This window comes from Calliopsis andreniformis, chromosome 7 (genome assembly GCF_051401765.1).
Source record: "Calliopsis andreniformis isolate RMS-2024a chromosome 7, iyCalAndr_principal, whole genome shotgun sequence".
Taxonomy (NCBI): Eukaryota; Metazoa; Arthropoda; class Insecta; order Hymenoptera; family Andrenidae; genus Calliopsis; species Calliopsis andreniformis.
Genome location: NC_135068.1, coordinates 9,570,884 through 9,596,516, shown reverse-complemented (window position 1 = coordinate 9,596,516; position 25,633 = coordinate 9,570,884). Strand labels below are relative to the sequence as shown.

At 47.1% G+C, this 25,633-nt stretch overlaps 1 protein-coding gene across 1 annotated transcript in view; it reads right to left on the bottom strand.

Moving 5' to 3' along the window:
* Window positions 1-3,586: 3,586 nt before the first annotated feature.
* Nachralpha1 (nicotinic acetylcholine receptor alpha1) overlaps window positions 3,587-25,633 on the bottom strand; it is a 138,807-nt gene continuing 116,760 nt past the window's right edge. The window contains exons 5-7 of the mRNA XM_076382592.1: window positions 19,585-19,765; window positions 12,648-13,703; window positions 3,587-3,790 (exon numbers count right to left, since the gene is read on the bottom strand). Coding sequence (XP_076238707.1) covers window positions 3,587-3,790; window positions 12,648-13,703; window positions 19,585-19,765 — 1,441 coding nt within the window. The remainder of the gene's footprint in view (window positions 3,791-12,647; window positions 13,704-19,584; window positions 19,766-25,633) is intronic.

Genomic DNA, 25,633 nt, shown 5'->3' with positions numbered 1-25,633 from the left:
TCAAGTTGCTAGTGTACAAACAAATTCTTCACACTGTTTAAGCTCTTAATTCATTCGAAGCTGCGAGCTTATTTCGAGACAATACTACACTTGTCAAATAAGGTTATTGGAACTTTCCCTTCAGCAGTAAAAAGGGTCGAAAATTGTCGAACCAAAAGCTGAAAAAGTGATGCCTGTCCACGATTCCAATTCCCAGATCAACTTTCTTCCCCTTATCCAAATAAAATCGAAGCGAGTATCGTCGAAAGCCTTTCTCGTCCTCCTCTACCCCCTCCTCGAAAACAGGTCTCCTCATCAGCTTATCTCCCACACAAGCACGTGTCCAAAATCCCTAAGAAAACAAGTCCTCCACAGCACACCATTAACAACCACCACCACCACCACCACCGACGCGATGGTACCAGCGAGCGAATCGTTCTCGGTCATACGACTGATAAGTCCTGTGATTAACCTCCGTTTTATACCTATTACGCACATATTAAATATATTATACCGTTACGTGAGCAAATAAATTGATTATTACACCGCTTGGCGGGGATCCAGGGCGACGCCCCTCTCCTCCTCTCATTGTCGATATATAAACGATGCCTCTGTGTGTACGTGGGTGTGTGTGCGCGTGGGCGCGCGCTAGCGTGTGCACGTGGCCAGAGATGAGGTGTTTAATGGTTCCCTGAAGATTCGAGTCGTCCTGAGCGTTGCCCCAGGACCGAAGGATCAGAAGGTGCGGATGTTTGTTGGTCCTCGTCGAACTTGTTTCTTCTGAAAATTTCCACGCTTCGAAACTTCCTGTGTTTACGTCTAGCCCATTCACGAGGTGTCGACCCTCGTAGGGTCGAAAGCCAACCCTACGCTCCCCTTCCTAGCTCCGTCTTTCTTCGCCCCAAAGCAGTCGCAGCATCGCCGCAGTAGCCTTTCTTCATCAGCCGCCCGACCCCAGCTTCTCACGCCACCGCTGGTATCGATCCCCTCGGTCAGCCGCGAGATCCAGGAAGGAAGAAAGCGTCAGCCTCCGTGGCCGGTGCCAAAGAAAATATGGAATGGCAGTCGATGGTCCTCCGTTGACTCTGGCGACTCGGTCAGCCTTTGAGCAGAGGTCGCGGTTCCGCCCGAGGATCCTGAACAGGAAGCTCCCAGCATCTGGATCATCGAGACGATCCTCGATAGCGAGGGCTGAGGTCCAAAAAGCTCGCCAGAGAATGAACACAGTTAATGGAATCGCGAACTGGAGCCCGCCTATTATGGCAGACGTCTCTTGTGTTTCTAGGGGATTCGTTGTCGTTCAGATAACGTCGCTCGGCGAGCGTCTCGGTAGGACGTCTACTCCGTATCGCGATCAGCGTTCGAGTTATCGCCCAGCGATCTTCGGGAAGGCGCTCCAAGGAGACGCTCGCCAAGCTTTCGGTCGGTCGCGATGGAAGAAAGAAAAGTTGAAACCTGAATCTCGGTTGGACCTGCTCAGTAGACTCGGATGGACGTAGGTCCATCCCAGGACACAGGGAAGAATACTCTCCCACCCAATGACGCCTGCTACCCGCCGAGAACCGGTGGGACTAGTCAGGCAGGGTTGCCACACGAATTCCCTCTTTGGACATAGTGGGGGGAATTGTGAAGTGGGGGACGAAATAACGACTGTCCTATTGGTGTAGGTCTAGGTCTAGGTTTAGGACACTGATCACGTATTTATTTCACGAGCAAAGGCTCTTTGATCACAAACGAAAAGAAGAAGAGTACAGATGAAGCAAAAGTAAAACGAAAAAGACAAACCCAGAGATTGTTTCAGTATCTGTACAAAGTACGTCGTGTCTGGCATTGGAATGTGTTCACAGATTCACAGAAGAAGTCTAGATTGTCCTCGAGGCTGTCGATAGTCTCACAAATTACAAATTTGTCTCATTGTATCCAGGGAAGGAATTCGTGTGGCAACCGTGGTCAGAGGTCGACGTCCTCAAAGTTGGCAGTTTGCTACCTGGTTCGCGAACCCTCGCTTCGTCCCGGTCCCCTCGTGAGCACGCACCACGGAGGACTCTTTCCGAGGGACGAGCGGGACAGTCGATTCCTTCGATTATCGATCGGCTGCTCGCTCGTCCCTAAATATTCCCCCGCAATTTAGCGTCCGACCGAATGATTTGCCTTGATAATCGCCAGGGTGAACCGCCGATCGATCGGCGACAACTGTGTGCCGACTGGTCGAAAGGAGTGGAAAGAAAAACGTCAATGAATGGTCGCGTCGTGACTTGATTCGACGATTTCGAAAGAAAGGATGAAGGCGATAGGGGGGGAGGAGGAGGGAGGTTTTCAGCTGGTCCTCCCCCCTGGCTCTCGGATGTAATAATCACGACTCGTTCTTTATCCGCGGAAGCAATTCCCCGACGAAAGAGCCTTCTCCTTGGTGGTGCGGCACACGAGCGACAACCCTTCGTTCCCAGGGACACGTCCGTGTGCTCGTTTGTGCGTGTGCCGTGCGTGTACTCGCGCGTGCACCTCGTGATTATACGATGTGCCGAGAGTGCGGGTGAACATCGCGTCCTGTCTCGTACACGCGGAGATCTGAGTATATCTACGCACGTAATAGATGTACAATTCCTAAATACCTATATGTGTGTGTGTACGCGTGCTCACGTGCGCACGTGAGCGTGTGTCTCTCTTGCGGCTCCCTCACAATTTTCATTACGTATAAATGTTAGAAGGTGTTCGTGTTGCGAGTGTGGTACGTGTGTTCGCGTGATGGATGGTGGCGCTGTGTGTCACACAGGGTCACCCATGCTCCGGGTGTGTGATTGTGTACGTGTGTTTAAACGTCTTCTTATATAAAATCGGCAGTTCGGGCAGTTCGACGTCTCGCCGCACGACTCTAGCCTTACGTATGAAACCAGATTTACAAAAATACGTTGCGCGTGTGTTTCGCGTATTTGGCACTTTTTCTCCCCTCTCTTGTCCTCCCTCGCCCTCTTTCTCAAGCTCAGTCTCACTTACCTTTCGCGCCCACTTACTCCACCAGCCAGCGATTCCCTTTCACGCGACCAGGCACACAACTGCACACACGCTCCAGCTTCCTTTCTCACAATTTCTCGCTCACTCACTCTCCCTCTCTCTTCTTCTCTCCCTTTCTCTGTCCCTGTCGTTCACACTCGTCTCCCCCTCGAAGAGTCCAGGATCGAGATCCGTCGGATCGATCCACAGTCCGGAGAGGGAAAGATCCACGCCACGGATGCTCGGTTGCACCGATTCGTCGGCTGACGACGAGCCAGCCACCCGAAAGGTTACACGAGTTACACGAATCCTCGTTCCTTCGGCTCGCACAACTCGCGACAGCACTGCCGCTGTCTTGTTCCTTGTCCTGTTCTATCAACTGCTCCCCAGGGTGCTTCGGGAGGTCTCATCTTTGGCAGCGGCGATCGAGAGAGGGTCCTCTTCCACGTCGACGCGAAAATCGGCAGTTTCGATGATGGGCGGTGATCGCTGAATGACGACGACGACGATCAGGACGATGGCGGGGACGACGACGACGGTGACGACGGCGCCGTCGGCGTCGACGATGTGGCAGCTGCCGCCGAGGACGCGGCCCGTGGCCGCGCTGGATCGTCGACTAATCCTCCTCGGGCCCCATGTTCAGCAGCATCATCTTCTTCTTCGCGATCTTACTGTACTTGATGTCGATCGGCTTCGTGGTGTCGTAGAGGCTCGGCGCCTGCAGGATGATCAGCACTGTGCCGACCACGCAAGCCACCGTGAATATCCAGAGGAAGATGCGATCGAGCACCATCGCGACGTACTTCCAGTCTTCTTCCACCTGGGAACAAGAAATAAGGGCACTGTCATTACTGAAGCTCAACTCAGGCCTAACCGAAAGTCCAGCGAAAACCAAATTATAGTTTATCGAAACCAAGAAAACTCACAATCAAGACCTAGCCCACAGGAGACCCAGCTTAACTTAAATCTAATCTAGATCTAGCTGGGACTCAACTAGCCTGATACCTAGCTTTGTGTGACCCTAACTAGGTTGAGGATTATCTTAACCCAAACTTGACTTGGTTGGGACTTAACCTAGTTGAGACCTGTGCCAGTTAAAACCTATCCTAGTTGAGCCCTGTGCCAGTTAAAACCTATCCTAGTTGGAGTCGAACCTGTTTGAAATCTAATCTTGTTCGAACCTAAGGCCTAACCTGTTTGATGCCTAGCCTGGGCCTAACCTAGTAGCAGCTTGATCTGGTTAGGGCCTAACTTTATTGCTACCTAATTTTGTTGAGACCTAATCCCCTCAAAGTATAACGCAGGCCTAATCCAGTTAGAACCTAGTGGCTTAACTAAGAGACCCTATCCAGGACGCAATCCTGGATTAAACCTCTTCTAGCAAGTAGAAGAGTCTAGGGCCTCATTACCAATATGTCTACAGATCATACAAGACCTGCCCCTAAAATTAATTCACGTGCCAGCTACTCTTGTCCACCTTCCCAGATGAGACACTACGAAAAGTGAAACGATGAAGCTTCCCTCGAGGAAATAAAATATTCCATAGAACCGTTCGCAAACACGACATTTTCTGCTGCTCGTATCCTATTGCCAGAACGATAGACACATTCCCCGAGTTTTCCACCCTCGGGTCGAAGTATCATCTACTCAGGAACGGGGATAGATCCATCGTACGTCGGCTTTATGTACGTAGCTAAAAGGCGAGTCCTATCTCCGAAGTTTCAATCGAGCACCCTTACGACATATACACAGAGCGTCGGGGCCAGTTGGCCTGGAAACAGGCAACAGAGACAACTGATCTGTCATCTCGAGGGTGTATTGACTCCTTTCGATTCCCGTCGCGACAGCGGGGGGAGGAAAGTGGACGATAAAACAGACATCTGATACTTTTATGATACTCTCCCCGAGAATGTCGCGCGGAATATCGTTCTGTTTCAATTCCGTGCAACTTTTCCTCCAAACAGAAGCTACCGAGTCAATACACGCACGCCACACGTTTTCGTTTTGACGAACAAGCTCTCAGCGCTTTTTGGATCCCATGTCAAAGTCAGCCAATCGACACTGTCGCTCTGTCAAGACGTTCGCCGATGAAAACGCGAATTAGATGGCTTTTCATCCTTGCTGGAGCGCTACTTCAAGATTACCTAACCTCTAAGTCTGACTAGTGTCACTCACAACCAGAGTGTGGTCCACAGAATTTCCTGTTAAGACAATTTTTGAAATGCCTCAAATATTGTCATTAGACTTAGGGCAACTGGTCAGAAGTTTGCTGATGACAATCTGGCAATTGCTAGAAAGATAGGTCCCTTGTACTAGGGGTGTCCATTAGGTGTTAATTAAAATTTGGTGAAACACTTGTGACATTTAGTTAAGATAATGTTTAATACCAACTATGCAAAGATATTCTCGAATTTTGGCTCTCTTGGTTTCTCCATGGAGCTCATTCAACGACCGAATACTCGGCTCTCAGACAGCAGCAGTTCATTTTGTAAAACGGGACAAAAGTAATCAGCGGGGCTGGTGATGTGCGGAAGGTAGGCCACTAGAGGGAAGAAATTACCGTGATCTAAAAAGTTTGTTTAATCCAGGATCAGGACGTCCAAAGTCCTCCTCGCCCAGCCACCTTCGTGACATCTATCTCTGGCACTGAGCCAATCTGCCGACACCGAGGAAAACCCGTTGCGGGTTCGCCATAATGCCAGAGGACTGTGCTTTAGTCATACAGCGCGATTCGTTCTTTCAGTATTCGCCACTGTAGAAAAATCGCGACGACACTTTTGTTTATCGCGGACTTTGACTCGTCCCATCGTCGGCCATTTTTGGTTAACCGCCACTGGCGATGGGATCGGGGGTGGATGTACTGCAACAATGCGCATAGGGAAATTTCTTGTGGAAACGTGACCGAAAGTCTGCAGACACTTTTTCTATGTATCACCCCCCTACTGTTAATATTTCATACATTCTTTTCAATGTAATACGTTCGTATTAAATTAAATGATGCCAAAATGGCGGAGAAGGAAACTCAGTGAAAGCAGAAAATCATAAATCGGACTTAAGTAGTATAGCATATATTAGTTAGACTCTATTTTGCTTGAGGATATTAGCGGAAAAAGATAGGCTAATAAACTCTATTTACTCGCAGTAAATATACTACACTAAAGCATCTTAACTGTAAACTGAAAATATGTATGCAATATCGGTCCAAATATCTCGACTGTCAGCTGACTCTCGCATACTGACTCTACTGCATTTTTATGTTCCCTACTTTAACACTTGCTGTCCATTAAGGCAAAGCTCTCAAACGAATCTTCCTAGCAATTCAAATAGCAAGATATTTTTACAATCTTAACTGCCACATAAAATAACCATATTTTGGTAATACTTCTTCATTTATATTGGAGGATTTCGAGCACGCTTGTACAAACGAAATTAAAATCAGAACCGTAACTCCGCTATTCGACGCTTGCCAACGCAGCGAAGCGTACTCCAGCTTTACATTCATGATTTTGGTCCTGCTAGGGGAACTTCCTGCCCCAGGACTGTTTCTAACATTTCGCGCAAGTAACTCGGTGCCAAGAGCCCATTTCGTCAGCGCATAGAACCGCTCCCAGTATCGCGATCCTTATCTCTTGTCCTATTCTCGCCCTGACTCGCTGTTGGCATCTTCAGCCATTTACATTCAAAAATGTCTCGAGATCACGGGCTGGCTTCTGATCGAGCTAAACACATTTCCTGAGCGACAGAGGGAGGATTTTATGGAACCCTTAAACAGCGCTCGTATCTTCGACCTTGCTTCGAGGGTGGATTCGAAGCGAATGTCTGCGTATCGTTCGATCGAAGACTTTTATCATACGTACATTGATATCAGAAAGGCAGGTGAGAATGACGCCCTTAAACTCCTACATTATTACAGCCATAAATGGAGTAGCGCGTAATTCGTACGAACGCAATTCAGAGCGTAAACAGTCTCAAGCGTTTACTTATTAATACTACCAGTCAACGCCTCCACTCTGTGCACACAGACATCTGCGTTCGTGTGATCTATGACGAGCCTAAGCCTACGCCATAGCATGGCCTGGTTTGCACAGTCCTCGAAACGAATGCGCTGCCATTGGGTCATGACTTTCCCTCTTCGGCTGGCGTGTTAACAGCGTTAAGTTTGATTTTTTTCTGCCCTCTTGCATGGGACATTTCAACAGCGTAAAGGTACCTGTGGTTCAAAACGCGTCGCGGTTGGCCTGGGTTAAGTTCGTCTGTGTTCGACGAATCGAACGCGAAAATGTGCTTTCAAACAGGCGAGTGACGGGGCTTAACGAATTCGTCGACGCAGCGGACGACGCGTCTGGTTCCTGAAAGTTACGAGTTCAGCCAACTGACCTGTCCGCCCGTGAAATCCGCTCGAAACACTCGTTCTGTGGCGGTCAAACGGATCGCGAAACAGTTAATTCCTCGACGGTTTGCGGCTCGGGTTTCAGAGTAGCTGCGCGGTTTTACGGTCCCCTTGGGCATATACGATTCAATCATTAGAGGAAATGAAGACAGTTTGTCAAACATGGCTAGACACCCAGCAAACAGTATAGCTTCGAATATTGTCAGACGGCAGACAAGTAGTACAACTTCGAATATGGTCAGACAAACAGCAAGTAGTATTGTCTCAGATATAGCCAGACACTCAGCAAGTAGCACAACCTGAAATATAGTCAGACTTTCAGCAAGTAGTATAACTCTAAATATGGTCAGACGCCCGGCAAGTAGTACAACTTTGAATATGGTCAGACATTCAGCAAGTAGTATTGTCTCAGATATAGCCAGACACTCAGCAAGTAGCACAACCTGAAATATAGTCAGACTTGCAGCAAGTAGTATAACTCTAAATATGGTCAGACACCCGACAAGTAGTAGAACCTTAGATATGGTCAGACGATTGAAAAGTAGTATAACTACGAATATAGTGAGACAGCAGGTAAGTAGTACAACCTTGAGTGTGGTCAGGCATTCAGCAAGTAGTGATATCTGAAATATAGTCAGACTCAGCACGTAGTACAACCTCAAGTATGGTCAGACAGTCAACTAGTAGTATAACCGTAAATATGGTCAAACAGCCGCCAAGTAGTACAACCTTGAACATTGTCAGACCACGAACAAAAGAGAAACCGATCCAACTCCACTTGCAGTACTTCAGTTATAGGCACATTAAACTTTTGAACTTGAAGCCCCACTTGACGAATCCTACACGAAATTATCGATGTTTCCTTAAAACTCTGATCTCACGCCTGTCAGAGTCGTCAGAAGCGGAGGAATAGTGTTAACTACGCAGGCTCGCGGGAACGAAGGCAGAGTGCTCGTTGACGTCGACGAAAACAGGGGAATGCCGGTCGGTGGGTCGCGTTTTCACCGATCTGGCACGCATGCATTGGCGTAAGCACGGGGACACATTTGGCAGGCGAGCGGAACTACGCCGCAGTGCGTTCTCGGACAGACGGTTCGAGTCGATAATTTATGGCGGGAGCCTCCAGCAACCAAGGCTTGGCTTCCACGAAGCGACAGGAAGTGGACGGTTGACGCAACCAGCTCGCGGAAATCGAGCCGCCTCCGTGATCGTGACTCGAGATCTCTATGCTGGGTAGATTGAATTTGGCCAGGAACCCCGACTTGGCTCCGGTGGGGCGCAGGTCGACCGAGAGTTATGCGTTGTCGTTCAAGATAACTGTGCCTGATAGCGGCTGATAGTACTTGCAAATCGAGTCTGACGGCCGAAATCTAGTTTCTCCGCGATACTCCATCCCCTACTTTTTTGTAGCTGTCGTAAAGTTTCATTAGACGTAATTCTAATAAAGAGCGGTGAAATGTTTCCGTTCATTTCAATCTACTATAATCCGTTCTACTATAAAGCAAATCCTGGCAACATATAAAGCGCTGAGTGCACGATACACACTTTTTATAGAGCTGAACTACCATAGATAGCGTGCAACGAAGTGATAAATAATAGAACGCGATAATAAAAAGCGAAAGTGTGCCCGCATATGCTGCGGGCATTGGCCGAAAGCCGAGGTAAATCAGCCAAACTTGTGTACACACTTAAGAGATTAAAAGGCCATTTCCTCGCATATAATTTAATACATTTCTTATGTTTTATAAAATCATTATTGGTCTATATGTTTCTTAACCTTTATAACCTATGATTGAGCTTTCATAACGCTTATAATGGCTGCTCTTGCAAGGAATAGATCCATATTCGACGTAACTTTTCGAAGTAACGTCGTCTACGAGAAGTGCTTCCCGCGAACGAGTGATCGATTAAATTTTAGCCGCGGGAACTAACGAGGAGACGGAGGGAGAAGAGGGACACAGTAGGGAGGAGGTAGCTGTTCGCGTTTTCAGAGCGCCAACATTGATAGCACCCTTTTTACGCTCGAGTTTCATAAAACACGTCCGTAATATCGGAAAAGTGGAGCGTAGAGTGTAATAATAGCGCCGTTACTCTAAGGGTCTCGTTAAAACAAAAACGATATTCCCCTCCTCTCAGTCGCGACACTTTCTAGGAGACAGGGGGCTCTGCCGCCGGGCGAATTATCATATTTTCGGCTGTCGAAGTTGCGCAGGACGAACTTCGGCTCTCGCCCCGGCCAACTAACTATAAAGTGTGCTAAAAACTACATTGGAGTTTGCAACTATCATAGCATACCGTCATCCCACCCTAGCTCAACCCCTCTAGCTTCGCTGTGTCGAAACATCGACTCTCCAACTTCCGTCAGTTCGTCGTTTTCTGACGAAGTTGTTCGTTAAAGTAGCAGGTAAGAACGCCAACTTCCGCGATCCTTCGTCTTTTACTGTCAACGTCTTAGTACTAAACGCGGAGAAACGAAGCCGACATGTGATGTCTGGATTGGAAAGTCTCAAAGTTAAAGTCACACAGTCAGAAACTGTGCCAGACTTAAAGATTTCACGAAAATATGAAACAGGAAGTATAAATTCGATCGAATTTAGTGTAGCTGCAGACAAATGTTTTAATATCGAAACGCGGTTCCCAAGCGGAGGATACGTCCGAAGCAATATCCAGAATTTTCTATTTTCAAGCGTGTCTCGAGCTTAACTGAGGTTAGCTATACTAAGAGCACCTATTCCATAGCTTGGCCGCCATAGAAACCATGTGCTAAAACAGGAGATCGATATCCAGCTAGTAGTATAAATTCGAATTTAGTCTGACATCATTCAAGTAGTATAATTCAAACGTGGTCATATATTCTATGAGTAGTATAATCTCGAATACAGTGAGACATTCAGCAAGTAGTACAAACACGAATATGATCAGACAATCTTCGAGTAGTATAACCTCGAACATGATCGTACATCTAGCAAGTAGTGTAAGCTCGAATGTTTACAGACATCGCGTAAGTAGTACAACCTTGAATATAGTCAGACCAGCTGCAAGTAGTAGAACCCCGAACATGGTCAGACCAGCTGCAAGTAGTAGAACCCCGAACATGTTCAGACGACTGCCAAGTAGTATAACGTTGAATATATTCAGACATTCAGCAAGGAGTATAACCACGTCTATAGTCAGACATATGAAATGCAATACTGTGCTTTATAGCAATGAACTGGTCGCCTTTCACGTCTTTTAGGGTACACCGCGAAGAAAGAATGTCTGCCGTAATACGTGTGCAACACAGCAGCGTTGTCTCAGTTTCAATTCCGCAGTAGAAAATCGCGTCACGGTTTGTACAGCCTTACGATTCCCCAACAGGCGAATCCCTGGTCGAGGAAGCACGGGTCGTAACTTTAACAGGTAGCCGAGACAGTACAGCTTCCGCGGGACAGCGTCGTCAGGAAGATCGATGAGAAACGATCGCGGCTGACTTTCAACCAGCTTATCGGAGTCTGCGTTCCTCTTCCTTCGAGGCGAAGCGTGCCAGGGTCTTTGCGTCGAGTCAAAGCGTGGCAGTGCTTAACTCGCCTATTCACAGCAAGACGAAAACGTGTCGGCGGCGGTAAAGAGGCTTGCCCAACTAATAATACGCTAACCACTCGCCTGTCACCCTCAAAGAATTCCGCCATGCCTTTGTTCCACAGTCGCGCGTCTCGTTTTTCCCTCATTCAACCCGCGACTGGACACCACCTAGGGGAATCGCAATTTTAATTAGAATCCCTGCGCCAGGGAGCCAGAGTCTCTGGCGAGACATGCTCGTTGGAATCCAATGCTTGCGAATCGATGGCGAGATGAGTCGAATGGGAAAATGTTCGTCGAGTGGTAACGACGGCTATCCAGCCCGATTGGGATTTCCGTGTGAGTGTAATGGGATTGATTCGGGAAACGATGGCTTCTCTAGGGCTTACGACAAAGTGGTTGTGACGAAATTGCTGCCTGGACTTGCTGGTATTTTGGACAGCGAGAAGTGTTAACTGATTCCCTGGTAGCCGAGTGGAATTAAGGCAACACTTCGTCTGGGTTCTTTGGAAGCTTCCTGATGATTGGCGATGTGATCCAGGGTGAGAGCAGCTTTATGTGGCTCGTGCGTGCAGGGAATGATAATTTCAGACGATTCAATTTAAAGTTCCCTGGCGAGCAGAGGTCGTCCTACGCTGATATTCGACTTGGAAGACGAGAAACCGAGACGAATGGAACGGCGCTAGGCAAACAGAGGCGGAGCTATTAACAGTAATCGGATCCCCCGGGCGCTTAGGGCTGATTAATACGATCCGATACTACTGCCGCCACCTTATCGGGTTTCACATCACGACTCCTACAACGCCGATTCGTTATAATTTGCTTTCGCTGACCCGACCTGTAACCGTGACCGTTGCTCCGTAATCACAGCTCTGGCTCGGTCGATTCGCCGTGATTTGCACGGTCCATTACCGATCCCATGACGCGGATTACTCGTAAAGATTAAAGAGCGGTTCTTTCGATCAGCTGAACGCCTCGCCTCTTCCGCTTGATATCCTTTCCCCGCGAGTACAAAGGAACACGCTTTTATTATTTCACACGCGGCCTGTTCTACTTTTCCAAATGGAGTATCGATCTCTGACGAGATTTTTTTACCAGTTCAACTTCGCCCAACGACCTGGGAGCAAAGCTTCCGTCACGATACAGTAGTCCCAGTTTTATCAGATTACGAAAACGAGGGAGGAATATAGAATAATGGATGCAGTGAAACAATGAGCAGAAATTCAGAGGGCTAGCCGCACTGATCAATATCCAAGGCAGAAGAGTTGATTGATAATTTTCTCCGAGTAAATGATCATCCGTATATTTACAACAATTTGGAGCTATTTTGAACGAAGAAGGTTTGGTCTCAAATACTGCATCAGGTCTAGGTCGAAGTAAACGGCAGACAATAGCAACAAAATTGATGTCAGAAATGAAATATTCAGTACTAACTCGTTATGAATAAATTAGTGTTTTGATTCAGTCGACGTGGAATTATCCTCACCACTACTCTCTGTTCACTTAAAATACTGAAAACAACATGAATACGTGCTTCACGATTTCCCCGGTTTATTGCACCTCAATACCCCAGATAAGAGAAACTCCCTCTAATTTAAAATTACCAGGCTATCCAGGAACCGACTACCCACTGTGCATAGTCAATTTATCTCTACGATATACCTAGACGTCTAAAATATCTAAAAATTTCTAAAAAAAAAATGGAATCTAAAAAAACAGGGATACTCACGCTCTCAAACTTGTCCTTGTTCTTGGCGTGCTGCGCGATGAACCTGGCGTCGTCGACGGTCTTCTCGATCTCGCGTACCAGGGGCTTCTCGAAGGTGGGGCTGACGTCCTCGTGCACGTAAGCGGGACTGGCCGGGCCAAAGAGGTCGTCGTCAGCCCCCGGCAGTGGCAGCGAGGGCAGGGGCTCGTCGAAGCAGGGCGCGACGTGGCCAACGGTAGCCACGGCGCCGACGGTGGCCACGGCACCAAGGTCGTACCTGGTCGCGGTGGGTGGCAGCCCATGCATGGGAATCTCGTACTCCCCGCTAAACCTCTTGCCATAGTACGAGTCGTACTTATCAGTCTCTTGAACATGGAACACATCGGTGAGCATGCCCTCGGTCGGCTTCCCGTTGGACGCCTCGACGTCGTCGTCGTCGTCGTCGTCATCGACAGGTTCGTCGCCGTTCACGCCGCCGATGACGCCGCCGTTCCTCCCGTCGTCCTCGTCCTCGTCGTCGTCGTCCTTCTTCGGCCTCTCGATCAGAAGGAACCGCGGCAACACTTGGATGAACACGACCCGCACCCACTTGGCCATGCGGTGGGTAACGGGCGAGCGGAAGTTCACGTTCAGCACGGCGATCGTCACCACCACGGACAGGGTGACCAGGACCATCGTGAACAGCAGGTACTTCCCAAGCAACGGCACTGTCAGCGACGTGGGCGGTATGATCTCGGCGAGCAGCAGGAAGAACACCGTCAAGGACAGCAGGATCGAGATCGAGAGCGACACCTTCTCGCCGCTGTCGCTCGGCAGGTAGAACACCAGCACCGAGAGGAAAGATATGCCCACGCACGGTATGATCAGGTTCACCGTGTAGAAGAGGGTCTTACGGCGCAGGGTGATATTGAACACGATGTCCGGGTAGGGCTCCTCGCAGCATATGTAGAACGCCTCGTTCCTCACGGCAGGCACTTTTATGATGTCCCACTCGACGGAGATGTAGTAGTCGGTCAGGTCGATGCCGACTTCGATGCGGTTCGAGTCCTCTGTCTGGGCCAGGTGCCGTAGGTCCACCTGCGGGAGAATCGTTCAGCGTTAGCGATCGATCTCTGCTGGTAAACGATGCTCGTCGAGCGTACAAAGTAGCGAAAGAGACGGGTATTTGGTTCGAGGATTATTGCGCGTTGGAGTACCGATCCAATTGAGGCCTCAGACAAGGAGCATTAGTCAACAGGAACCGTTTGACAGAGGGTTACGTAGACCCGAGCGCGTGTACGTGCCTGAGAGTTTAAGCGGGACCTGGGGGCGATGGATAACAAGGGTGTTTAAGACGGCGCGTAATAACTGGGAAATGAGGGACACTTCAGCCAAAAATAACGCAACAGCGAAGGACAATTTCTGTATGGATCTTCATTCTTAGTTGTGTTTGTGAAGGTCGTAGCTGGACCTCGACTCGCCATTTAGCGGAACGCATACTTCTAGCCATGTGTGCCTGAGAACACCCATGTAGCTGCGCCATTTGAAGTGCCCTATAGGTCCCCTTTCGTGTACAGAGTCTATCTAACTCCAATGGAGAGACTTCCATTCCATTTTCCACAGAACTGCGGCGATTGTTTGAAAAAAGAACGTAGAGGAAGAAATAAGGGAAGGCTGAAGAAAAGTCGGGGTAAGATGGCGCCGAGGGAAGGGAAGAAATTGGATACCTCTAATGGGTGGCGGGCTTTCTTTGCTGAATCCAGGAACGAGGATAAACTCCGACGAGTAGAGCCAAATCTCTCTCTCCGATCGAACTTCCGCTACCCGCAGGATGCCCGTTGATCCTCCTGGACCGCTTTTAAAACCTTTCGACAGCTTCGCGAGGAGATCGCCGCTCGTTAACCACAGCCCTACCCGTTATCCACTTCCTCCCCTTCTCCCCTTTCGCCTTTGCGTTTCTCTTTCGCAGCCAGACCGATGAAACAGGTCTTGGATATTGGATAGTGGATGACAATGCACCCTGGATGAAGATTCTGAAGGTCATCCAAGGGGAAACGTTTCGATGATTATCCGTCCTCTGGAAGACTTGTTGGTCCACGATTGACCTCTTGGAAGAAATAAAGAAAACGACGACGATACGTCTAAGTAGGTCAAGCTTCAACTCGGATGTCCTCTGATTCCTTTGTCGGGAATCAACGGTTAAAGGTAACGAGCTGCGGTCTGCGATTGCAAGAAACGTAAGAACGCGGGAGGAGCTTTCAAGGAGTGGCCTAGTATCCTTGGTTTTATTCCTGGAAATATGTTATACACTGTTATTGATATAGGTAGCTCATAGGATCTGATTTCAAAGGATCGTTCTGTTAGTGGTACTGGAGTGCCTCTATATTCTGATCAAGTGATGCACAGTTCGATATTTCGGGGAATATCCAAGAGTACTTAAACATTCTCGTTATTAGGATCCATTGGCTAGAGTACATGTTCTCCAGAACCTCTATAGATTGAGGAGTCAGACTTAAACCTTCAATCTTTAAAAGAATATTGAATGTAACAGAGAGGTAAGGTCCTCGTCCTTAAAGAAATCACCAGGGTAGATTCAAATGACTTCACCTGTCATCTTGGCTAGAAGAAAGTTTATTCCAAATTGAATTTAAAGAATATGCACCATGCACAATCCACCTTTCGGACCTCAGATCGTATTCAGAGGAATAGGCAGAAGTACTTAATAATCCTTGCCACTAGGACCCACCAGTATATGCTCTCTAAAATCCCCAAGGAGTCGAAGTTCACCGCAAAACCGAAGAAGCCAGAAGCAAAACGTGGAAGCCGAAAAGCCATGTCCGAGAGGGTACCCACAGCCATCGAGTCCACGGGGTTTATCGTTCCAGACGCAGGATTTATTCCCGCAATGGTTACTCGGCGGCGAAATCCACGGACAGGTGGATTTGTCGGGTTGGGACAAATCTGGAGGTCCTAGGTCATCGACGCCGCACAGGAAGTAAGAAGGATTTCCAGGAGGCTGGCGCTCCTGTGTGTCTGCCGTTCTCGTGGAATTATTCTTCTCTCCCACGTTCCTCCACAGAAGGCTGTGGATATCGAAAAACGTTTGCAGATGGATTGGCTCCCCAGGAAGCCCAGGCTACCCACAGTCAACTGGAAATCAAGCAGGATTTCGCCAGCTACCAATCCTCATATTGCGATGACGTCTTCGACGAAGGAGTTCAATGGGAAATTCGGGATGAGAGCTCGCGAAGAGACAAGGCGTAAGGAAGAAACCGTCAGGAGTTCTTTGGCGATGGGAGAAGACCCTTTAAAGACGGCTCCGATGAGTCGTGACGTTTTGCCGATGCCAGCCACCGCATTTCACCAGTATCGAGAGATTATATGTCTGTAGAACCGAGGGCATGAAACATTCCTAGCGGAAGTAGCTTCCAAGGAAGGAGACGTTTAAGACTGGGGAAGGCACAGAGACGGACGTTTCGAAGCTAAATGGAGTCGATCAATTATGGTGGCTTGTCGATAAGCGTTGTCCTGGAAGAGGAACCTGCAAGATGTCCCTTCAACCTCATTCTCGCTTGCCTCTTCCGCGCTTCTTGCTCGCTGGAGACCCTTCAAAACGTATTTATAGGGCGTCCTCGAAAGTGGAATGTCGCTCTAAACGGCTGACGCGCAAAGTGACTTTCCCTGGTTGGGGAAGGAGGAAGGGAGCAGGTTGGAAAATTTAATCGCGCTGAGTACAGGATAAAGCGGGCCGTGACAAGTGAAGAGATAGAATGCGGTTGGACACACGTATGAATCTATAAAGAACGCTAAGACACGCTCGCCTCGGAACGATATTTCTGTCACGTGCAATTTAGCAAAGACCAGCGTGCCGCGCGATCGGTTAAGTAATTCATCGGAGATTTGCGGTGGCTCTGCACCAGCTTGAATTATTCCGTGGGACGGGGCGCGGGGGTGGCGTTCGGATGCTTTAGAATCCAGATGCTCGAGGGATTCGCAACGACAAGGCGGAAAGGAATGAAAGAAAAACACTGGGGAATAGAGAACTGTCAACGTAACTTCTCAACGTAATAAATAGTTTAGACGCGGCCTGAAAAGTTGAAGTAACGCTTCCCCTGACCTCGTCACGGCACCGCTCCGAGATAGTTTAACGGCGATTCTATGAGTCCTGTCAGGCTCATTTATATTCCATGCTCGGAGTTTATTGAGGAACAGAAAATGCACCCGCCGACTCGAGAATCGCTGCACTTAACTTTGCCTTCAAGAAATTGGGTTAGTCTGAAAGCGTGCCAACTTCTGACTCGATTTGGCGAATCAGAGTTGACACGGGTTTGATCGAGTTTGACGAGCGAAGAGGGTCGAGCGCGATCGATTAGAAAACGTAGCGATGCCAGTGCAGACAGAGACGTCTTAAAAGGAGCGAATTAGCTCATGAACTTGGAATTTTGGAAAGGAAGTTCCACATGAAAGCAATCAAACATCATACAACTCGGTCAAACGCTACAAACTCAACCATATTTCATATCGCTAATACTGGATTTATGATTAAATCATTTCTATATGCTGGAAATTGTGACTTCTCTGGGCCACAGTTTCAGAGTTCAAACAACTTAAGAAAACAGAACAAACTCTTCCATACATCACAGCGTTACGAGTGAAGAAAGTCACGCGTTGATGATTATATCTTTTTTATCGCTACTTCAAACGTCAAACATTTTCAAATATCAATGTTCAACTTCAAACAGAGGCATTATAATAGGTTTCGGTATCTAAACGAAACTGTTATGCTACAAGAGGGAATACACTTTTTCGTCGGTTGTATGCTTCAGAAAATTGTTGCTTGGAAGGGAATTCAGGCAAAGTGGGACGGCAGAATTTATGACGCGATCGGTCTCTTAAGGAATACTTTATCTGTAACCGAACCTGACTCGAAATATGACCAGACTCGTAATGCGATCAATCCCCTGTGGAATACCTGAACCGCTGTCGACATGTGACCGCAGCCGTGACGTCATCGGTCATCCGAGGAATTTAAAGTCTTCTGAGATTGCGACTGAACCGAGATGGCGATGGGTCTGTGAGGTGATTGGTCGTTCAAGGATTCCAATATTTTCCTGACCTCTGATCAGTCCTGGTTGCCAAAATTGTGATTGGCTCGAGGTGGATTTACACAATGGCTGCTCGTTTGAGAGTTCTCGTAGATTCTCGCAATCTACCAAATAACATATTAGGTCTGGGTGAATAAGGTTCCCATCCTCTACTCACTAAAAGAATACGTTTCTAACTTCATCCAGAAATCCCTATCAAAGAATTTTCATCGAACCCCATACACGTTTAGCCTCGTTTCCAGTTGAAGCCCCCCTCCCGAAAATAAAGAGAAGTGGCGCTCCCGAATGCGATGAATAAATAGAACCGCGGGCACCACAATGACAGACGGAGCAAGATGGAAACGCGCAAGTGAAATATAAATGTAATAAATCCAGTCAGCAGAGGAAGGCACGTGCACGTCCGCTTCGAGGAAAAACTGCATCCTGGGGAGAACGAAATCTACGTTCCATTGATGCATTCTTGCATATCTTGGGAGCATTGTAACGCAGTTCGCGAGCTTTTTCCTTCGAGGAATTGTTTGCCTGGCGTCTATTCCCGTTGGAGAAAACAATTCGATCAATCCTTAACCCGTTTTTCACGCTCTAATCAGCAAAAAGGGTTCCCAAAATTCTTCGGCCTTCAATATATTTAAAATACTAAGTCGTCATGGAGGAGCTTATAGGGGTAGTTCCTCAAAGCCACACTTCTTCAACGTGGAACTTTAAATATTATTAAAATTAAAAGATGTGTAAGAATCTAAATAATTTTTTGAGAACTTTTCACAGGAAGAAAGCAGCTTAAATAATCTACTTTTCTGGTGGTGGGTTTGAGACCCTTTTCAATACTCTTAAGGTTAAAATGCTCGTTCTGTGTATTTCCTTTTCTCTTGTAGCTTCCAAAGCAGGAATCCTCGTGCCAGATCCCACCTTCTTTGGAAACAGAGCAATCGAAACGTGAGTGACGATGAAGAGCACATAAAAAAGCTGTGCAGCGTTCCGCTCAATTGACATGGTAAGGGAGGGGGTGCAGTTGCGATCAAATTTTTTTACAGGATCCTCTGGAGCGCGTAAATTATATTGATTTCCTGATGGCGGAGATATACGACCGAAAAGTCGAGGACAAATAACAGTTTTACTCAGCGTAAACTTTTACGTCAACCATGGCCAGCCACGATGCCAATTTTACGCAGTGCCCGCGTAAAAATTTACCATCCTGAAATGTTTAATGCAAAGGGAGATCGTTTCACCGCAAACAGGAATTCCTATATGACCCAACTTTATGACGGTCGAGCAATAGGATAAAAAAAATTGTTGGAAAAAAGGAGAGGAACGATGGACAGGCGCGTGCCTTCACAACCTCGCGAAAAATATTGGGGGGCGTAAGTGGAATGTCGATGCTGCAGTGAAGCCCGTTTATCTGGAAGACACTGTATTTTCAGGGGTGACTTACGCGAACGACGATAAGTCTCGACGCGTTAAAAGAGACGTCTTATCGGGCCCACAGGAGGTACAAAGGTGGAGATGGACGACCGTTCTGGGGATCGAAAAATGATCGATTTTCTCAAATACAATTCTGCAGACTTGCTCTTGGGAGCCTTTAGTTCAGCAGGTTCTCGAGTCTGACAAAATTGTTAGCAACCCCATGGAAGACAGTAATATTTTACTTAATAGTAACTTGAGTAGATAAATTTTAAGCTCACTTATTCTGCTAGGCCTGCAAGATGAAGCACCTCCTTAACTACTCAACCTTCATTTGTTCTTAGTGAATCTTGCAATTGGTCAAACAATCGAGTTTCTTACGACGAAAGACAAAGTTGTCGCCTGAACAGTTCGCGCGAGTAAATGTTGGGACGGTGATTAATTACCCACACGAAAATGGAAATCTTATTACTCACCGTGTACCCGTCGTAAGTCCACGAACCAAACTTCATGAAGCAGGTCTGCACGTCAAAGGGGAAGTACTCCACGTTGATCTCGCAGAATGATTTATAGATCGCTGGCGGTTTCCACACGACCTTTCCCGTATGGTGCAAAATCGCCTTGGTCATAATGGTCACCTCGTAGTTGCCATCGGCGCTGAAAACAAAATTAACGTCCAGTCTGATTTATGTCTCCCACACTGCAAGCAATTAAATTTCTTTCAGCAACATCAACTCTTTTTGCTCACTGCTTATCGAGCTTTCATAAAAAAGCTGTACACTAATTTACATTATACTTATAAATATACACTAAGTTTTCTTTGTATGTACATCCCTTAGGATGGATCAGGAACATATATCGTGTACAAAGTAGGCAATCCTCATCTCCTTCAAATTTCAACCGATTGTAGAGTTTCAAGGAAAATCCTCCCCCTAATCCATGAGGCGATTCAACGAATAAAATTCGGCGAATATGTAACAAGAATGTACTGCGTGTTTAAATCTAGCCAAGCAGCAAATAAAAGCGAGTTACCAGCGATCTAAATACTTGCTAGAGTCCCACAATTGTACGAGCAGCAATTGAGTTTGTCCTGGGAAACACAGTCGCTCGCTCCTCGGCTCTCGCGCGGGTAATCCATGGAAGACGCGAAGACCTGAGAGAAGCCTCGGTGGCGCTTCGAAGTGCAACAACGACGCCGAAGACGAGAGATAAGAAAATCCACGAAATAAACAATAGAGGTAGAGCACGCAGCTCTAGCTGAGATGGTCGATGAAGGAGTAGGGGTAACAACGCTCTGGAGGAATAAACTCGCCTGGATAATGTGGCAGGATTTCTAATATGATACGCGCGGCTGCAGCTGCAGCTGTCGTCGCTGCAACTGCACTTGTTGCGCCGTTTCCGCCAGAGCCCGTCCCCCTTTATTGTCATTCATGCTGTCGATTGTCGAGCCCCGCCGATTCGCGTCTCACTTCGAGGCTGACGTTACGTCGTTAGCCACCTTGTCCAAGGCGAAATTCCCACGAGTTTCTGAATGGGGCTCGTCGTGGATTTCAGAAAGACCCTCGTTTTCGAGAAAACTTCTTCCACGCGCTGCGCGGGGGGGAGAGATGGAGTGGGGCAGGGAGAATATGTAGCAACGTAGAAGCGTCTGGAAGTACTTGGGAAACTGCGATTAACAAATTGTTGACTGGGATAGGAGACTTTGCCAGCGTGGACTCGACAGTAATGAGGATATTGTGAGACTGTGAAGCACTTCGCTGGGGTCAACTTATATCCTCGGGCCATGTATTGTTTGAGTCGCTGGATATGATTTCAGTTTGAGTTAAGAAATAGGTACCCTTTAAAAGATCGCAATATTGAAACAGTATTTGAGTTTGAATTCACTATTTAAAACTGAATTGTATTGCACCCCGCGAAAATGATCAATTTCACCCCGGTTAATTGATAATCAGTCCTTCTACGTCCTTGTGTAGCTTTGACTCGCCTTGTTCCAGACATTCAAAATTTGAATTCACTATTTAAATCTGATTCGCATTATACCCAGGTTAAATGGTCACTTTCACCCTGGTTAATTGATAATCAATCCTTCTACGTCCTTGTATAGCTTTGACTCGCCTTGTTCTGCACATTCAAAATTTGAATTCATTATTTAAAACTGATTCGCATTATACCCCGGTTAAATGGACAATTTCACCCCGGTTAATTGATAATCAGTCCTACGTCCTTGTATGATATCGACTTGCCTTGCTCTACGCTTCAAAAATACACTTTCAGAGAGGATTTTAAATCTTGTATTTGACAATTAATACTACATTTCCTGTATAACAGCTAGATTCTTTCATTTAGATTTGTCAGGCAATCCTGGGACCTCTGCATCAGCCATATAAAGTTTCTTTTCCCATCGATAGTTTGACGTCCCAGAGAAATATGAGAGCAAACGCGCGGCGATTGTTCGTCGAAATCAAACAGTGGAAGGGAGGGGCTGTAAAATCGCGACGCGAGTGCTGCCGTGACGAGGCGCGCGTTCAATAAATTCCCCGCTGAGAAAGGGACTCGGGAACATGGAAAATCAACGGGAAAGCTGCGTTTGAATCTTAATAGGAAGCGGAATTCGAGCGCGGTATGTTGGCAGCAGGTGTGCGTGCGTGAGGATGAATGAACGCTGCTGGGAATTGAGGTTGCACACGTGCAACGGCGAAATAAAGCTCCGCGATCACGGCCTTTTATCGCGTAAAAACGCGCGAGCGTGTAGGACTCGAACACACCTATGGCTTGGGGAACGAGGTGTAAACGAATTATTTCGTTGCAGGCAGATAACGTTATCTCCTTGCCAGCTGCTATCGGTTGCCACTCTACCCCCCAACACCCTCCCCCTCCTCCTAGTCGTTTTTTCACTTTGAGACCACTGAATAAAAGAACGCTGCTATATCGACAATCCTGCGGTTAACGAGAAAGAATGGATTGGCACGGAATGGCGTGAATTTCTCTACAGTTGTTATTCAACGTAGACCTCCTCCAGCCCTCTGGCGGCAAACATATATCGAAGCATGCTTCTAAAGCTGATTTATATGTACTATAAGTCGCAGCGCACGAAGGCAGAGCTTGTTTGCTTTAAGTTATGTCAAGATTTGAGTATAGCAGCCGAGCTTATAGCAAGAGGGTATTTAACGACAGTGAACGCAGCCGAGATTCCACTGGATCCTCTCCTAAGACACTTATAAGCCGATTTTCCAGCGTTTAACATCAACTCCTGCCCGTCGCGCACTGTTCTTGTTTACAAAAGTTCCTTGTTGCGTCGAACAAAGTTTCCTCCCCTGTTCTAACCGCGTAATCAGGTTACGCGAGTCCATTGGGGATGCTGCGGGTCTCTGTACCTTGCGGACGGTCGATAATTATATTCCTGTCATCAGACTCAAAAAATAGCTGGGTTCGTTGTCCTGGCGAGTATTCAACTTAAAGTGCTGGTTCGATGTTTGTTTGATTCGATACATGTATATGGTGTTCGACGACAGTTGCTCTGAAATTTTGATCACGCTCCAGTTTAGCTGTTTTTATCGTATTTTTGGGTTTTTCTAGACGGATGCTAGCAGCAACAGTGGTTCTCAACTTCTTCGATTCGATAATGCTCACTGACCCTTGTCAACGCTTAGAGACCAATTAAAATCCTTGCAGACGATCAATAAATATATTTCTGTCATCAGGCTCGAAAAATAGCTGGGTTCGTTGACCTCGTGAGTGTTCCACAGAAAGTATCGATTCGATACTTGTCTGCTTCGATGTATGTCCAAGACGTTCGACGATAATTGTTCTCCAATTTTAATCTCATTTTAGTTCAGCCGTTTTTATCATAATTTCCTTTTCCCTAAGCGAATGTTAGTAACAGCAACAGTGGTTCTCAACTTCCTGCGACTCGACGATGTCTACTGACCCTCGTTGAAGTTTAGCGCCCAATTAAAATCGCGGGGGAAAGTCGTCCCATCTGGAGTAAGCACAGCTTGCATGCAATGAAAATTCACAGCGTGCACAGCTTCCAACTTAACCGTCCAAAATTGGTCGCAGCGACGAACCGGAAGTCGTCCATGGACCCGTCGCCGTTGCAGCCGGCATGCGGCAACAGGAACAATGCACGGGGCAATAATTTCGTGGCGACGACGCGACAGCTGACGTTTTAAACGCGCCGTGTCTCCTTCGAGCTTCGCGAGTGGAGTTTCTCCAAGAATCGTCGACGTTCTCGAGTGGACGTCGTCGTAATTACGAACGCTTCCGCTTGCGAAATCTTCAGCCGGGTCGAACGCGCGAGCCGTGACGTCGCTGCTTCGCGACGTCTTAACAGGTGTGAAGGACGATCTTCCTGCCATGGAAGCAGCCGAGGGAAGTTTAAGTGGCTAGTTTCGGGGCTGGGGGTTAATTTTATGGTAATGGCGGCACTTCTCGCGAAACTGTACAGACTCCTCTGACTGGGGAAGGGAATATTTCCGATTCCATTCTGACGACGGAGGGTTAAATTCGCGCGCTAACAGGCGTTACTCTTCAACTATCGCGGAGGGATGAGAGTTGCGAATGTTTGTAATTCCTGATGTACGAAGCTTTAGCCTTCAAAGCTTTAAAGCTCAACTCTGATGACGGAGATTTTAAGGCAAGCATCACGTGAAGCTCGAGCTTTCGAAGTTTTAAGGTTGAAGCTTTAACACTTAGTTCTCTGCAGCTCTTAAGGATGGACTAAAAAAATGAACAATAAGTCTGTAGTATGACCTTAATTAATGGAATACATCATTGCAGTATATCTTCAACTCTAAAGTATTTTTATATATAGTTTACTCTCCCGCTTTTTTCAGTGAAACTTTCGAAACGGTGATAGAAAAGATTCTGTATCAATTAACCGGGGAGCAGTTATCACCTCATCCGGGGAACACTGTACTTGATCCCAACCAGGTCTTTATTTGTCTGCAATACTTTTAACTTGCTCCTTTAAGCCTCATACCTCTCCTAACATTCAGAGTGACAAACTTTAGTAGCCGCAGAGGAATTTACAAGCCTCCATCATGCGGAGAGAACCTGGAGGTGCAACTATGGAACGTAGTTGGGGTTCATGGAAGTCGCGCCAAAGAAGTTCGGAGATCTTTCGATTAATCATGTCTTTTTTCACGGCAACCATCGTCCCGCGTGACGGTTCTTGCAAGCAGACGCCACGTAAATCTTCAAAGTTGACGTCCCTTTTAAGCGCGGCTGTCTACTCGAGCGACATCGAACACGCCGGAAAAAAGTACATTGTCCTCCTGTGGATCTTCGTCGAGGACATTCAATTTTTCTCCCCCCTCCGTCGTTTTCCATTTATTATCCCAGCCGCGGGTTCGAGCGAGACGCTGCGCCGACAGTATTTCATCCCCCTGGTTCCTACCTAGCCAGACACGGCGATCCCAACAATTTCTTGGGCGATAAACAATCTTCTCATCGCTAAGCAAAAATATCTCGACCCTAGAAGCGTTCTTCGGCGTCGGTAGAGAAATTTTGCGAATTATTCCGCGCTCCCTAGAGCACTGCCCCTCAGGATTAAAAATAAAACAAACCAGAGAAGAGCAAGGAGGAGGAGTTTAGGAGTGGCGCCATCCTCCTCACCCTTTAAGGTCGACGTATCCTGGCTGGGACTAAAGGGGAACGCGTATCGAAGTTTCGGAAATTTACTGCTCCTGCCTCGATGGCGGGGCCGCATGTATCTTTCCTTAAACCTTGAGATTTAGTTTACCATTCAGCGTGATTCTCGGGGCGGAGCAGAAGGGAAGGGGACTCCCAGTAGCGTGGATACTGGTCCAAACTGGACACCACTGGTTGAGATTTGTTGAATATTTCTGAGAAATGTGATTCAATTAACAGTAATTGTCAGATCATCCATTTTTGGAATCTAGTGGAATCAAGTGAACTTAAGGGTGGGTCTACACCACGTGTTATATACAAAGTTACATAACTTTTTAGGGAACAGAAGAATGAAATGTTATACATATGTCTTTTTCTGTTTTCTAAAAAGTTATATGACTTTGTTGTATTCTACAATAATATGTAGTGTAGACCCAGCTTAAGTCAAGGAAGAAATATAATTTTTAAGCTACTCGATGGGTTAAGCGTTGGAAGTTCTCCCCTTGAAAAACACAAAATGCTGACCCTGTGAAGCACTGAAATATTCAGAGTAGTCACCCCCCTTTCCTATAGTTGGATCCACCCTCGAAAAAGGGAAGCTCCCCCGAAAATGTTTGCAATTTTAATCATTCAGTATAGGTAGCTTAAAAAAGCAATTTAATTTGATACACGCTTTAAATATAGTGATTCTAGTTCTCGATTATCCCAGGAACATTTTTTTACGAAACAAATAGTTTCATGAAAACACCTTTCATAAGAAGTCAATGATATCCTGATATAGTCTCGTTTATTTCGAAAAATAGAATTCCCAGTGTAAGTTTATTTAAAAAATGTGGGGAGTTGGAATCTAGAGCGCTCTCGCTTCGTACGCTACTGAACGCGCCGCGAGATGGG